The sequence below is a fragment of the Chamaea fasciata genome, unplaced genomic scaffold, assembly GCF_029207755.1.
Source record: "Chamaea fasciata isolate MVZ Bird 193981 ecotype frontalis unplaced genomic scaffold, bChaFas1.0.hap1 SCAF_1, whole genome shotgun sequence".
NCBI lineage: Eukaryota > Metazoa > Chordata > Aves > Passeriformes > Sylviidae > Chamaea > Chamaea fasciata.
In genome coordinates this window covers 128,474,612-128,491,320 of record NW_027094086.1, presented here as the reverse complement: position 1 = coordinate 128,491,320, position 16,709 = coordinate 128,474,612, and the positions used below count along the sequence as shown (strand labels likewise).

Here is a 16,709-nt window from a genome sequence, read left to right as displayed (position 1 = left end):
TTTTTTCCATCAAGTTATGATGACCCATGACTATACAGCAATTTCCAGTCACCTGTTTTATGGGAATTCAGAGAATATGCTGAGTTGGAAGGGGCCCATCAGGATCATGGAGTCCAACTCCTGCCCCTGCATAGGACCATCCCCAAGAGTCACACCATGTACCTGAGAGGACTGTGCTTCGTGAACTCAGAAAGGCTTGGTGCTGTGACCAATTCCCTGGGAAGCCTGTCCCAGTACCCAACCACACTCTGAATGAAAAACCTTTGCTTAAGATCTAACCTAAACCTCCCTGAACTCAGCTTCATGCTGTTTGCTTGAATTCTGACACTGGTCAGAAGAGTGAAGGGTTTAGCACTTGCCCCTCTTCTTCCCCTTGTGAGGAAGTCAAAACCACAATGAGTCTCCTCCAGGCTGAACAGACCAAGTGACCTCAGGCACTCCTCACACAGCTTCCTCTCAAGGCCCTTCATCATCTTTGTCGCCCTCCTTTGGACACTCTCCAACAGTTTAATGTCTTTTTTTATATTGTGGCTCCCAAACCTGCACACAGTATTCAAGGTGAGACCGCCCCAGTGCAGAGCAGAGCAGGACAATCCCCTCCCTTGCCCGGCTGGCCATGCTGTGCCTGATGCCCCCAGGACATGGGTGGCCTTCCTGGCTGCCAGGGCACTGCTGGTTCATATTTAACTTTCTGTCAACCAGGACCCCTAGGTGCCTTTCTGGGGCACTGCTTTTCAGCCTCTCATTCCCCAGTCTGTCTGTACATCCAAGGTTGCCCCACCCCAGGTACAGAATCTAGCATTTTCCCTCATTAAACATCATACAGTTGGTGATTGCCCATCTCCCTGGCTTGCTGAGGTATCTTTGCAGGGCCTCCCTGCCCTTGAGGATGCCAGCAGTCCGCAAACCTACTTAGTATTCCTGAGTCCTGCATCAAGGTCACTCACAAAGATGTTGAAGAGCACAGGGGCGATGATGGAGCCCTGCACAACCCCCCTTGTGACAGGTTGCCAGCCTGAGGTCACCCCATTCACTGTAACCCTTTCTGCCTGACCTCTAAGTCAGTCACTCGTCCACCATGCAGCAGGGGTATTCAGCTGTGTACTGGACATTTTGCCCAGAAGGACACTAAGAGAGACTGTATCATAAGCTTTGCTGAAGTCTAAAAAGATTACATCTACTGGCTTTCCTAGATCAACACTTGAAGTGTGCTTGCTGCATATCAGCAGCCAAACATCCACAAACAAGCCAACTTCCATGAGAAACATAAAAACATGAGAAGAAGAATAAAAGAGGACTTAAAAAAAAAAACCCAAACACAGCACACAGGAGGCCTAAAAGCTGTTCTATGCTACCTCCCTCAATATACATGCAAAAAATAAAAGTAAAAGAAATGTAGAGTATGAAATGGTCTAACAGATAATTAACTCTGGGAGCTTGCCATCATAAACTATAACATAGTGCAAGAAGTAAATAAAAAGAAACCTCCTCAGGTATTCTTAAGATTAAACTCACAATTAATGATGTCAGCAAACACATAAGAATGCCTTAAGCTTTACTGGCAAAGAAGTCTGTGCCTTGTTACATATGCACATGTTAGCACACGAGCAATCCATCAGTCCTTTAAACTCCTTGGGAGCTCCTGGTACTCCCCACTGTTAGACACAGACTACACAGATAATCAGTCTTTCCAAGGAAGAAAACTTCCATTCCTTCTAAGCCAAAAGAAAGTTTTCAAAAGTAACATTTCCTTCAAATTTAGACAAATATATCACAACGTACTCAGATTTGTATCTATGCATATTTACTGTTACAATGTGACTTACTGGCTATAAAAGGCTATTATTATTTATTATTGTTGGCTACATACCTAACAGAACAGTAAACAGATCCAAAGCACTGAGCTGTGTCCCAAGGATTATAATACATGAACACAGAAAAAAAAAAAAAGACAGCAGGTGACAAGACTCTAGAATAGGATTGTTTGGAATTATAAATGTAAAATCTCTGCCAACATCATTTTGGTAAAGCCGCTTTTCGTGTGAAACAACCTGCACATGTCCTTATCAACAGATCACAATACAGTGATGACAGCACAGAAAAGAAATACAGCACCTATCCCAGCAAAATCCCAGCACCATGTTAAAAACATATTCTATGTTATTAGGCCTGGGTTTGATTAAAACTCCACGTATTAACACTGTTACAAGATTTTATACTGGTAGAAGCATTTTTTTTCAGTACTTGGAAGCAATAACCCCCCCGGTAACTCACAGATAAACGTTTAAAATAACCTTATATCCATTTTTAAAAACAATTATTCATAGAACTAGAAAGATTAAAAGTGTGCGAATTGTGTGGTTCTAGCCAGACTGTTAAAGAAGAGACATTAATATCTGCTGTGCCAGCTGAATTCAAATTAACCCAATTTTTACATGTTAATTAAACCAGCTATTTTCTTCTTATTGTATTTTTGCTCCCTAAGTAGACTAGCCTGCTAGTGATTCCCAACAGATCTATTCTAACAACGACGTATTCATTTACTTCTATTATGACCATACAATACAGTAACTGAGCAGTAATTTTTCAGTCAATTACACGTGTGATTCTTAATGCTTAAAGAAGCTGAAAAAATGTGTACTACATAGCCACATGCTCACTTGTCTATACTGCACAAGGGTAGTTGCCTGGGTAACACGTTTTCTCTCCAGTTTAGCATCACCCTTTTGGGTTTAGCATAACCCTTCAGTGAATATCATTAGGTGTCATTAAACAGCACATGTTAACATGGACTTCAATATACTACTTAGGAGTTATTTCATATACCTAAACAAGTAGCCATTTATGTTACAAAAGCAGAGAAAAACCTAGTGATTTTAACAGCACAGGGAGAGGAAGCTGAAATGTTTATGAAATTTTATTTCAGTTTTAAAGATATTCCACCCAAATAAGTCAAAGTTTTCCAAAACCTTCACATCCTCATTACCAGTGCCAATAAAGCACAATTTATTCAGGAAGAATCAAATCTTGATATTTTAAAAGCACCCACATACAGGAGCACCAGTCTAAACAGAACAATGGCGTATGATCCAGCAAAACCATTATTTTACTACTCCCTCTTCCATGCTCACACCCATGGTACCTGGACACCCCACAGACATGACGTATTCCCACCAGAGAAAGTCTGCATGTAGCCACACAAAGAAAAAAAGCCATCACCTGCTGTAATAATACCTAGAAATGCAATGATAAAGAGGTTTTATTCAGAAATCAATGCAGATGTTTTTAGTGTATCAGCAATTTAAACATGGTAACATAATGGGACACAAATTGAAGCTACATCTATAATTTTTTCACTGCAAGTTAGGTAAACTAAGTATAGTGTAAATTGGTGCATTAGAGGATACATTTATATCCAATAATAATGGAAAATACTGACATTTCCAAGTGTTATTTTTGAATACTTTGTCCTTTCTAAAAATAAAGCATATAGCATTTCTCAGTAAAGTGTTAGTTACTATAGTCCAAACAGAGACGTGTGGTAAATACTTATTTTGTTAGGCAGATGTTTAAAAGTACAACAAAAATCTGAAAAACAATATTACAGTAGCCAGGATGGAAAATGCCTGGCCTGTTGTTGATAAGCCTTTAGAAAGGTACTGTATTTTGGGGAAATTTCTGATCCAGCTGAGGCCAAATTAAGCGCTTTTTTTTTTTTTTTTTTTTTTTAACTAAGATTAGGAGTGAGAAGCTTAAGGCCAGGAACCAGGCTCTTCAATTTGTTTCACATGAACAACAACCACACAATATAACACTTATTAAAATCTATGTTATTACCAGTTGACTATTTTGAAAGGTTTGTCTAGCCATCACCAAGGAACATATTTCCTTTTCTTAGAGGAAACCTTAAAAACATGCCTCCATAGAGAACAGCAGGAAAGCCCACCATCAAATAAACCTCTGCCCTGGCTTAAGATGGAGGCTAAACTTGCTCCCATGGCAACAGATATTCAGTGAACAATAGAGTACGCCTTAAGAGGTCTCCTACCTTTGTCACAACAACAGTAGCTCATGTAGACCCTCAAATCCTTAATCTCCAGCAATGGAGGAATTGGGCTAGACTTACATGAGATTTTGTCTACAGTAACCACCGTGAGATTGTATCTAAGAGCTATCTTTTTTTATTTCACACTCAGAACTTCTTCAATTCTTGGGTAAGAAACTCTTTGCCCATCTACATACCCTGCTCATGAGTCAGATGTTCTTGTGCTGTCTGCCTCTCACCTGTGTACTTACCCAGTTAAGTGTTTCACACTGATTACACTTGATACATAGAGCTAACTTGTCACCAAAATCAGAAAGAATCCAAAAGCATTCTAAAAAGTGCTAGGAACATCCCTGGTGGAGGCTCAGACCCTTTAAGTGACAAGTGGTCATGCTCACCAGTCATGAGCAACAGCTGCTTCTTCAGAGCAAAAGAGGGATCCAGGACAGTGGATAAATGCTTCTGGAAATATCCTAGCAGTATTTTCAGAAGTGCACTACTTTAAGTCACTAACACTGTAACAAAATTAACTTGTCACTGTTCTTGCAAGATACCTTCTATTTTATAATAGAAATAATGCTAAATTACTGAACAGACTCTCATGACCTTAAACACGTGTAAGTCTCTAAACACCGACAAACCTATTAAAAATGAACACCAACAAAAGCTGGTTTGTGCTTCACTGCAAAACTTGGAACTCTGGACTGCCAAGTTGACAGTATTCAATAGGAGAAGACCAACAGCCCTGTTGCTGTCTTTAGGAGATTTCATGACAGGAACCAAAAAGCAGCCAACTCTTGCCTCAGACGATTTCTCTGCAAATTACTTTATAGATCAGGAGAACAAGGTAGAAACGCTGAGCCACATGGCAAAAAATGCTACAATGCCATATTAGAAAGATGGATGCTAATTACTTTCCAAACTTTCCCCATTTTTTTACATATTAGTGAAACAGGAAGACAGCCTGAATACCAGAAGAGACTCTCCAAAGATACGTTACAAACTGTCACTGCTCAATGTGGATTACAGAAACAATCCCTACTCATGGCAGAAAGCAGCAATTAGAAGCCTCAATACTACACCGCAAAACTCTTACAAGATCACGCCAAGTTATGAAATCCCAACTTGTCAACAAGTTCACATAGGCTACAGTTTTACATTTTGTTCTTCCTGACACCAGCTTCTGTTTGTGAGGGAGATCCAAATCACAAGGTATGGATTATGTTTTCAATCTTCTTATTACAAAACGGATTTGAAGCCATGTAATTTGGAAAATGCTGTTTTTGCAGGCATCAAACCAAGGGAAGAAATCTGAGAAATGTTTAACATTTCCAGTCAAACACCATCTGAAGCCATGGCTTTTTTGATGCCATCAACGTTTACCAACACAACCTTTTACACAATTCTTTTACAAGGGCAGTAATCATCACATTAACTCATCAGCAAGGTTTAAGGTGCCCAGCTGCCGAATACAGGAGACTGGCTGAGCAGAAAAGAGAGCATGGCAAGGACAGCAAAACTTCAGTTATGCCTGCATCTGTTCCCTAGGAAGACTGCATTCTCTAGTCGTGCTTTGTTTATCTCACATTTTTACTCCCTGCAACCACTGATATGAGTCATGCCTGAAGTTTTCTGGTTTCTAAAAATGCCACAACTACACACTTCAAGTCCATAGCTAATTATTCTCAAGTTTCTCTAAAGATACTTTAAAGGGAGGATTCAACAATTCATATGGGTGAAGAGACAGCTTGCCCGGGCAAGTACCAAAAGCAAAAGCTAGGATTTCATTAAAGTAGGGGGAAGGAAGATGGAAGGGTAGCTAATCTTGCCTATTGGCAAAGTCGGCCTTTCAAATGCGAACCATGTGCAACCAACTTCACTGCTGCCTTCCCAAGACTGCAGAGTGGCTCCCTAAATACCTTAGGTGCTCCTCCTCCCTCTGGAAGGAAAAACACAGTGGCAAAAAAACCTTTAACAGTGCCATGGCTAAACAAAGCAGGGGCACTTTTTTTCTAGGATCTCTTCCTACACCATCTAAACTTATTTTGGATTTCTATTTGAATGTGTTTGTGACGGATACATAAAGTAAACAGAGACAGAAAGACTCAGGGAAGGAAAAAAAAGCAGGAGATAGGGGAGCCAGCCAACAAACATGAAAGGTTCCATGTATTAAAAATACATAGTAGACAGAAAATGGTTTGCACCACTAAATGGTACTTCAGTTGAAAACAACGTTTCTACTCCTTCACTTAAAAGATACTGTATTCCTTTATGGATCTGCAGGGGAAAACAAAACAAAACAACCCCTCCACTCTTCACGGATCAGAAAAAACGGCTTTGTTTCTTAAACAAACAACATAAATAAATAAACCAATCAACTACAAATCTCCCCCTCTTCCCCCAACCCAAAACCACAAAAAAACACTTACCCATCTTTTGTCTGATCCACCACACCTGCAAGGAGCTGCACGGTGCTTGCATTAGGCAAACCATCTCCAATTATCTTCAGGTACCGTGTGACGAAGTCATTAGGAGACATGAAAAATTCTCCATTCTTCTCCACACTTGCATACTGTTAAACGAATACAATATTTAGTGCCTCAACACATCCTTCTGCAGGCATTTATTACCACCACCCACAGTTTCCAATCATGGGCAGGCCTCTGTTACAACAGATGACAGTTCTGCTCCAGTGAACCTACAGCCTAGACCCGAACAGGAAAGAGTAAGAGGGGAGTAACCAAATGGCTGAAGGCTCAGCTTCCCAGATAACAAATGGCGGACATACACTTTTGGATTATCATGTCAACAATTTCTCCATAGTAGTCTAGAAATGCTCCATACCAAGTATGTTTTTGAAGTAGAAAAAGAAGCACAAGCATATTTTCAAGCATGTATGTCAAACTCTGACAGCAGCAGGGCACTGCAGCATATCTTATTCATCTGAACTGACTCCTTCGTTTAGCCACTCTACTTCAGGATGAGAAGGCAGGGTTGGTTACACCCGCAAAATGCCAGTGGAGCGGATGATCCCGCAGGAATGTCCACCTGGGGGTGCTGTTTTGAAGTACTCCACTGCATCACCTCCAGCCATGGATGGTCCTTAAGGAAAGGAGAACCTACTGACATTCCTTGGCTGAAGTGCTGAATGGAGGCCAAAGAATAGCATTAGCAGAAAAATGTAACAGCAAAACACGAACTTTGACAATTCAGCAGACTGCAGAAATAAAAAAAGAGTTCTGACACCTGCCATACAGTATCCCTGCCTTACATAGTTACTAGCATACTGCTCCAGAAAACAGCTGTTGACAGACCCAGCATATTTGCTACCACGGGAAGCCTCCAGGTTACAAATAAAAATAATACTAACATCTTTGTAGATAATATCTAAATAAATAAATAAAATTCCCTTTGTTACCTCCTCCACCCTCATTCCTAGGTCATCCGTCAAATTTTAAAATCCTCATTTTCTGAAGAAAGTCAAATTTGAAATCAACCCTGAAGAATGTATTTTAAGAAAAGAAAATAGATAAGGACAATTATTAAAAGGAAAAGAGATGCCAGGCAAGATTTGCAGAACCATGTGTTAGCTTAAAGGGAAACAGGTCTATCTTGGGATAACAAATGTGCACTGAGAACAGGAAAGAAACTGCTAATTTCTCTTTTTTTTATTTTTTTTTTTTAAGGCAAGGTAGGATGATAAACTATCATTGCAGCTCCCCACAGAGCATTATCCACACTAAGGTAATAAATAAATTAGATACCTATTGCTATTTTGTAGTGTATTTCAAACACACGCTTTCTTTCACATTACTATGACTCTGCTAAGGGACAAAAACTGCCAGTTGTCATTTCATACCGGTGCCTGCAGCGCACCGTTATACCTGCTGCAGGCATACAACTCTCAGAGGGATGCCAAAGTGTTACAGTAAGTAGATTATTTTCTTCTAGTGCTATATAAATACCATTTTCAGGTACAGCAATATCTTCAAGAAACAAGGCTTCAGAGAAGCAAGCCCAAACAAAACATAACTCGTTTTGGCATCTATATATTGGTTACTGCTAAAGGATTCCTGTTTCAATAGACACTGTAACACGTGCTTTCTAGCTTCTACAATGCAAGGAATTTTGAATTGTATACTTTTATAAGAACTAACAGATCAATTGATTTCAATGTAATCATTTGCAGAAAGACAGAATCCTTCAGAATCCCAGCCTCAGAAACTTTTAACACAGCTGCTATTGAGAAACAAATCAAATAAGTCAGACAGCCTATGCTTCTACATTTCTTTTTTTTTCATCCAGGCTTACCCCCTGCTAGGGCACTCAATAACAGAAAACAGCACAAGGTTTCAGTGTCCCCCTGTTTCTTGTCATTGTGATTTACTCAAGTGTATTTGAAATCCAATCACGTACTCTACACTACATATAGAAAATGACCTTGAAAAATGTCAGCTTGATCACTTTGACTAAAATCTAATCTCTTAGGGGTTATGTTAGAAGACTTAGAAGAAGTACTATTGGAAATTATCATAACAAAAAGAAAAAAACATCAATTCTATTCGTTTTGGAGGAGCAACATTCAAAAATTGGTTCTTTACGATTTTATTTCCCCCCACTTTGACAATTATACCCACAGAGAATTTGATATTATACAATAGTACTTAATGGCTTTTTGGTAATTTACATACATTTTAGATAGTCAAGTAATAACAAGTTTAACCCCATTTTAAGTAAGATTTGCAAACATTCTATTGGGGATTTGACATACTAAATATGCTAAAAGTTGACTGCAATCCACTGCATTTAAACTGATAGCTTCACATTTATTTCTACACTGTGGGTACCATTCCTACATGGAAATAATATTTTTTAATTCTTAATTAAAGTAGGAAAGAATGGTTGTCAAATTATTTTGTAAGTGAACATTCCACAATCTGCAGAAGCAACTATATTGGCTTCACCACTTAAAATAATCTGGAGAAGCTTAATTAACACTCTGGCTATTACTCATCTGTAAACCATGAAACAACATAACACATTTATTCATCATTTCTCCTTCTTGGGAGTGAGTAGCATGACAATGCTGCATTACACTGAATGAAACATTTAGCTCATATTTCATTACTTCACTTTACTGGGATCCCTTCTTTTGAGTGGAAGTGAAAGCAGAAGAGGAAGAAAAAGAAGTCAGAGATGGCATTTAGTGTGCCCAACTATGATCGATTCAATCCATCAAACAGAAGGTTGAGGGAGCTTACTGATGTTGCTGGAATTTAAGAGAGATGAATACCCACAGGCAGATAGGAAACAATTTTCACACTATTCTCAGCAAATCAACTAACCAACCTTCCCACTCTCCAACTGAAGACCACCTCATAGTTCAGAATGAACCAGGCTTCTCTCTAGCGTGTTTATTTCCTTCCTCAATGCTACTATCTTCTCAGGTCGGTGGTCTTCTCCCTGTCTGCCTTTTCTGCTGCTGTGCTACTGCTCTTCAAGTATGTTCCTCTGTAAACCACAGAACCCCTTCTTTTGCAAGACTCTTTTTCCTCTCCTGACAGATACAAGTTCCAGGACTTAAGAAGTTAAATCCTGGCTTTCTCAACTGAAAATCTGATTTCAGAGCTATAAATACTGACAGTATATAATAAAACTATAAATACAGGCAATATACATTGTGACACCTACACATATTGTTAATAATAGCTCACAAGGGACAATGGAAAAAATACCAAGAACTACATGGAGAGTGGGGCATGATGCTGGAGAGCAAAGATGAAGGGAAGAAACTGGAAAGATATGAGTTCTCTCAGGCCCTCAACACCTCCACAAAAGTAATTCAGGTACAACAGCTCTCTAAAAGCACTGTGGCATCTACCTCATACTTTTTCTTCAGAACCACAACCATTCATCAGAATTTTTGTACTCTTTTTTTTCTTTAATACTAGAATATCAAACTTATCCAGACACTGGGCTAATAAATCTTAGGAAGATTAGAAATAGTTATTTAAATTTAGGAAATGGGTCAAAGAAAGCCAGATCCACAAAATCACAGAATACTTCAGGTTGAAAAGGACTTTAAAGATCATCTAGTTCCAACCTCCCTGCCACAGGCACATACATGTTCCATTAGACCAGATTACTCAAAGCCCCATCCAATCTGGCCTTGAACACTTTGTGGGATGGTGCATTCACAACTTCTCTGGGCACGTTATTCTGGGGATTTACCGCCCTCACAGTAAGACTTTCTTCCTTACTTCCTTAACTTAAACCTACCCCCTTTCAGTTTAAAGTCATTCCCCCTTGTCCTTTCACTACATGCTCCTGTAAAATGTCCCTATACTTGCAGAATATCCCTCCCCAGATTAATTGTAGGCTCCCTTGAGGTACTGAAAGGCTCCAGTAAGATCTCCCTGGAGCCACCTCTTCTCCAGGCTGAACAGTCCCAATTCGCAGTCTGTTTTCATAGCACAGGTGCTCCAGCACTCTGATTGTCTTTGTGACCCTCCTCTGGACTAGCTCAAACAGGTTCACATCCTTCTTATGTTGGGAGCCCCACAGCTGGATGCAGCACTCCAGGAGGGGTCTCAAAAGAACAGAGTAGGGTTGGAGAATCACCACCCAATTTTCAGCAAAACACTAAAGCACATTTCTCTCAAGTACATGAAAGCAGGTACATGAATCATTTCTTTACTTGCGTGCTTTCCACATTAGGCCAACAGAGAAGGAATTTCAATTACATAATAAATAAGGCCAGTGCTTCACAAGGTGATCTTCCCAACACTTCTACAAATAACAGAAACAGAGATAACCCTAAGGAAGGAAGGATGGCAAGGAAGGAAGGAAGAGGAAAGTTTACCAAATCATCTAACAGTAAGGTGTCTACACGAACATTTTACCACATATAGGAACAATAGTGAAACTCCTACCACATTCTCTGAACAATGTGGGTTTTTTCTAAGATAGCAATACTTCTTCTGAGTCAATACAATAATCACTCAGGAATATATCTGACTTCTTGGTGAGCATTGTTCAATTCTGATAATGGTATTTAAGTCTAACATGGTAATAATACAGTGAATGATTAATGGTTGGAAAAAAACTATCAAGAGTTGTATGCTGCAATAGTGGAGCAAAAGACATGAAAAATTTAAGCAGAGAGAGTAAAATATTTACTTTACACATACCTTCAAAAATATTGTTTTCAACTCAGCTGGATCAGCTCTTTTGGTTAGAGCCACCTACAAGTAAATACAATTACATTAATATGCATAACTTACACAAAAGGTGTCAAAGTGTCATTTAAAAACAAGAACACAAAAAACAGAATAAGTGATGACAATAAATGTTCACCAGTTATAAACTGCTTTAGTTGGCCACACTCATTTTATCCATTTCACACTTATATAAGGTTACTCAACATTTTGTTCTGCATTCCTTACACAACCCTGCAACTCTTAAACAAGCACACATTAACACATTAAAGACATTCAAGAATCAACTCTCTATAGCATACCTCTCTGCTGGGATTCAGCTTTATCCCATCTTTACCATAGAATTTTACACTTCCAGCACCTTTCACCTTAAAGATTTCAGAGTATCATATGCAGTCCGTAAGTGATAAATGGCAAGAGTGAAATACTCAGACTCCAAACTTGTTCAAGAAAGCAGCTCCATAAAAAACTGAATTTCAGTGTAACTATTTGGTTTATTACTCACACCATTTTAAACTTACAGTGTAGATCTTTTTAATGAGATTAATTCAGAAAGCAGAATATCTAGATTTTTCTGCAGATCAAATTAACAAGTTCAAACTAAAACCTAAGTTACATTTATCACCACAAGCCCAAAGTAATTTCACTTTTTTTTCAAAATACTGAATCAAAATATGTTCAACTTACTATGGAGTAAGTCCACCAGTATTATCCTGGTTGATATACCATGCAATCCTTTTGCTGCTTTTGGCAGTAAGTGGATGTGTCCCCTTAGTCTGTGCCTACTCCAGTCTCCCTTCTTCAGGATACTCTGATAAAATCTTGCTTGCTAACATAATAGCCCTCATCTGACAAGTGAATTCAGAACATCAATCTACTCCAAATTTTAAAAAACAAATACTTTGCAAGCAAACCTGGATTTTCAAAATACTTGTGAAAATATCTCTGTAATGAGGAACAAACAGCCAAAGGACAAGACGTACACTCTTACCATCACTTAAGAATTAAACATCAGAGATGTTATCAATAAAACACTACTTTACTTTCCTAACTCTTTATGCAATGGTAGACTGTAAAGGCAAATGTGACCCCAAGTGCATTTCTAGAAGCATACTGGCCTACTGCAATAAATGGAAGGAGTCAAAGTCTGTACAACAGCATTATATCCTCACATGTATACTTAATGACAAATCTTCAGTAAGTTTGTCCTCACCTTAAATGGCTCATTTAAAAACTCAAAAAGACAACAGAAAAACCCACAAAACATGAAAAACCAACAAACAAACAAAACTCCACCAAACCAAAACCCAGAGCATTTTAAGAAAAGTGAATGATTAAGGTTTCTTATAAAATTCTACAAGTTTTTTTTAAAAGGGAAAAACCACCACATCTCTGCTAGGACCCATCTGACCAACTCCACAGCTGGAGTCCCAGTTCTGCGTCTGCACAGAAATCTGTGTGAAAACAGTTGCAAAACATCAAAGTGTAATTGTGAAGCTAAGAATACAAAAAATGTGCGTTTTCTAAAACGCAAGCTGTCTTAAATATAATCACTGTGAACAAAGATTTAACTTAACACTGTTTGTAAAAACCTGATAGTCTAGAGCAATTGGGAACTTTGTGGAAAGAAAAAAAACAGTATTTCTATGCTGCTTCAATCCAGAACCTTCCCACTATACAGGCAAAGGAAAGACACTTCAAACACCTTTAGCCAGCAAATATAAATCAGTATCATATTTTTATCTGTCTTAAAGTTTAAATTTTATATTTTCACAGAAATCTAAGCCTAAAGAAACCAGGGGAGGAAAAAAAGGAAAAGATACATGAACTCACACTCCTTTTCCTTTAGTTTCACTGATATTAACAATTTTGAGAAACTTGGGAGATGTGCTTACAGGCCAGCTGCCATTTTTCAGCCCCCTTTTGATTATGGGGGAATTTGAGAGCTGTTTTTTACTGTCAATTTCTTCAAACCATATACAGAAAGACAGGCTGAAGTTGGTTAGGTCAGTGAATGCACAGAAGAACTGCAGAGTGGCAGCCCAAGCAGTGGCTGCCTATCACAGCTTTTCTCCATTTCCCACAGTCTACTTCCACATTCTTCCATTTCCCAGCAAACCGGAGAGGAAAGGCATGTTTAACACCATGTTAATTGGTGCATCCATGTGACATCTCCCAATGTCCATTCTGAAAGGTGTATCTGATGCCAATTAAAGAAAAGAGCCTCTATTCCATTACATGAGAACTTCAGGAAGACTGATGCTAATGCAGTCATACCAGCACTAAAAGAAATACTTAATTCAGCTTTTCATCCATACCCATCTATGGGCAAGGCTGAAGCTGCACACACAGCCACAAAAACTGATCCTGGTGACAGGTGTTACTAGAAGATTCCCATTCTAGAAAAGGTCAAAATATCACTTTCCATACCATTCTGTAAATTGTTATGTCAACAGCTGAAGGGCTAAGTAACCTGATGCCAACAAGACTGCAAGCTGACAGGTAGCATGCTTGATGGAAAGTGACCCACAGACGAAAGCTGCTTCTCCTCTGTCATCTCAGGTGATATTTACTGACTCTCACATAACTGGGTTTAGGTGATGTGTTTTGTTACTGGAAAGAGTTCTCCATTTTACCTGCACCTTTTCTCCATAAAGTTAAAACCAGCTATGAGCTGGCAGGCCTAACACCTCTCTAGTGGCATGAGAAGGCATTTGATAAAGGAGATCTGAGGGAAATAATGTTGCTATTGCCCTTTACAAAGAAATACTATGTAACAGACACCAAACCTCAAAATAAGACAGCAACTTGTACTGAGTATGGTTCAGTGAAGAAAGCCCTCCAACAAACATTTATTATCAAAAAAACCCAGGAGACAACAGAGTACAGCAACAGACGTGATGGACTGCAACTCAAGTTGGAACACTCTACAGGAAAGTCCGGATAATGTATAGAAAATATCAGCAGGGATTTTCATTCCTAAGGTAGACACCTGAAAGTCTTTAGCAACATACCACGTGTACATGTGTGCCATAATATATATGCAGAATGAGACAGAACAGGCAATATAAGAACTGCACTTAAAAATGCTAAGTCCCTCCCATCAGCAATAACATTCAACAAAGAGTGCACAGAGAAAGGGAAAGCTCTGTGAGAGACAGTAACACAGATTGATTTGCATGCTGGAGCTCATCATATCTTTAAACTCCCTGGCACCTTGACCTTAATTTCAGCCCATTTTCTCCAGCTGACCTCTTTTTCCCTAGTTGACTTACGCTCAGCTTACAGAGACACGCATTTTCAGTCTCACTTTCACGAGACATGCATTTCCATTCTCACTTCCATACTCAAAATTAAATGCAGAGTCTTTCCAGAAAAATGTAACCATACAATATAAGAAAACAGAATCCACTGAGAATCAAAGAAGATCATATTACACTTCCAACCAACTCTATTAATATATTCATCATACATGAGGAGGAAGACATAGGTTGTCAAAGAGTGTACGGTATCAAAAGACACAAAAAGACTAATAACACAGTGAGTGTGCTCCACCCAGTAAAGAATGACAACATGCATGGGCAAGAAAGAAAAAGGGCAGGAGGAAAATCAGAATTAATGTGAATATAGCATTAATCTAATGGCAAAAATATCTGATCTTCTAACCTTTAAAATCACTTTAGTAGCCACAGTCTGAATAAAGTAGAAAGGTGATTGTGATCCAGGAATACTTGGGAATTGCTACAATACTCCAGAAAGTTTATTGCAACAACAGCAAGTTCTAATCAAAGATAGGGAGATAAACACCTCATCGTCTTTCTTTCTCTTGGCTTAATCTGAATACAACTCAGATGTGAAGGAAAAAGTGGACAGAAGTAAGGTTGACCCCCTACACCTCAACCTCTTTAAAACCTCCTGACACTAAGCAGGTAAGATGCTGAACAGCAGTCCTTCTCCAAGCAGAGCGCCAGAGCTGTGGCAGGGCTGATAGTGGTGAGCTCAGTCTGTTTAGTTCTAGAGAACACCATCTATAGACACACACAGAAAAGATGTTTGATGAAAGGCTCAAAAAGTGATCACAAGGTCTTGTAACTTGTGTTGAAATTAAGATTATTTTTCAGTTCATCCATTCTTAAACACAACTAAAGAATGCAATGTATTTTGTACCACTAAAAGACCTCAAATTAAAATTGAAACCTTATGTCTTTTAGGGGTATTCTTTAGTTTCATCACAAGTTATTGAGTCCACCTGTAAGACTCAAACACATGTGGCCCAGTTTATGTAAGAGGTCAGATTAGATCATCGTAATGTTTCCTTCTGGCTAAAAGTATACATATACACTTCAAATGTACAACTCCAAAGGAGATCAAACTGGGGTTTGACCTTACATTCCTGTTTAAATGAGTGACTGGAATATCGGAAACCAGTTAAAGCACAGTTATTGGCCAAGTTTGAATTCAGACCAGAAACCCATTAATACTGTTTAAGTATTACGCTAAAACAACACACCAGTTTTTATTTTAATACAACTAACCTGTTTATGTAGGTGAGAATCATCTTTCTTCCATATTTAGACTAATACTAATATAAACATATATAACCATTCTTCCAACCCAGCAACTCTCCTTGGTCACTTTTCACCATCATACCCATGTCCTAAGTTACAAGTGTTCTGCATCAGCATCTGTGCAGGGCACTGTCTCCTGTTTCAGCTGCCTCAATAAGCATTTTCTGTTAGTCCAACACGCATATTCTCACCTCAGTTAAAGGAACTCCCATTCCTTCCGCAGTAAAAGAATTTGACTGTATTCTACAATGGAAAGTGAACTATGCAGAACTTAACATTACAAGAAAGGTTTCAAGTGAGATGTGGTCCAGGACACGAAGCAGAGAATCAGACAACAGCAAAGAGAGCCGGCACTGAAAAATCAAAAACCTTCTCAACTAGAAAATACAGTTCAGGTGGCATTTGGCATATCTGCCCAAAGGCTTAGGGTAAGAAGAACTACAAGAGAAGTTGATAACTACCAAGCAGGTAGGTACATCCAGTCTGATGAGTCCGAGCACAGTCAGACTTGCGACAAAAGCCTTTCTTTTCCAAAAACAGTTCTGATCCTCACAGTCAAACATTGCAACTACACTTTGCAAAAGTCTAACCCTACACTAAGCAGCAGTTACTGCATTCCTTTGTCTAGTAACATCTAGTGAAGCTAAGATAAATGAATGCTATTAACAATAATCAACAATCCTCTGTAGGATCTTTTAATATCCTGCAGACTGGTTCAGCATGAAGATACAGAATAATCAGTGCTGAAACTAGACAGTTGTGCTGAGTCTACCCCACACACTGGTGAAGCAAAAAAGGAATTTGCTAGCTAACCAAGACAGCATATCTCAGGCAAAACTATTCACATCCATCTTCACTCCATCATAATTATAAATCTCT

At 38.9% G+C, this 16,709-nt stretch overlaps 1 protein-coding gene across 2 annotated transcripts in view; it reads right to left on the bottom strand.

Annotated features, from left to right (window-relative positions):
- SLC25A13 (solute carrier family 25 member 13) overlaps positions 1-16,709 on the bottom strand; it is a 103,161-nt gene that overhangs the window by 67,651 nt on the left and 18,801 nt on the right. For both annotated transcript variants that reach the window (XM_066197123.1, XM_066197114.1), the window contains 2 exons: positions 11,236-11,289; positions 6,475-6,617 (listed from right to left, as the gene is read on the bottom strand). In XM_066197123.1, the coding sequence (XP_066053220.1) occupies positions 6,475-6,617; positions 11,236-11,289 (197 nt within the window). The remainder of the gene's footprint in view (positions 1-6,474; positions 6,618-11,235; positions 11,290-16,709) is intronic.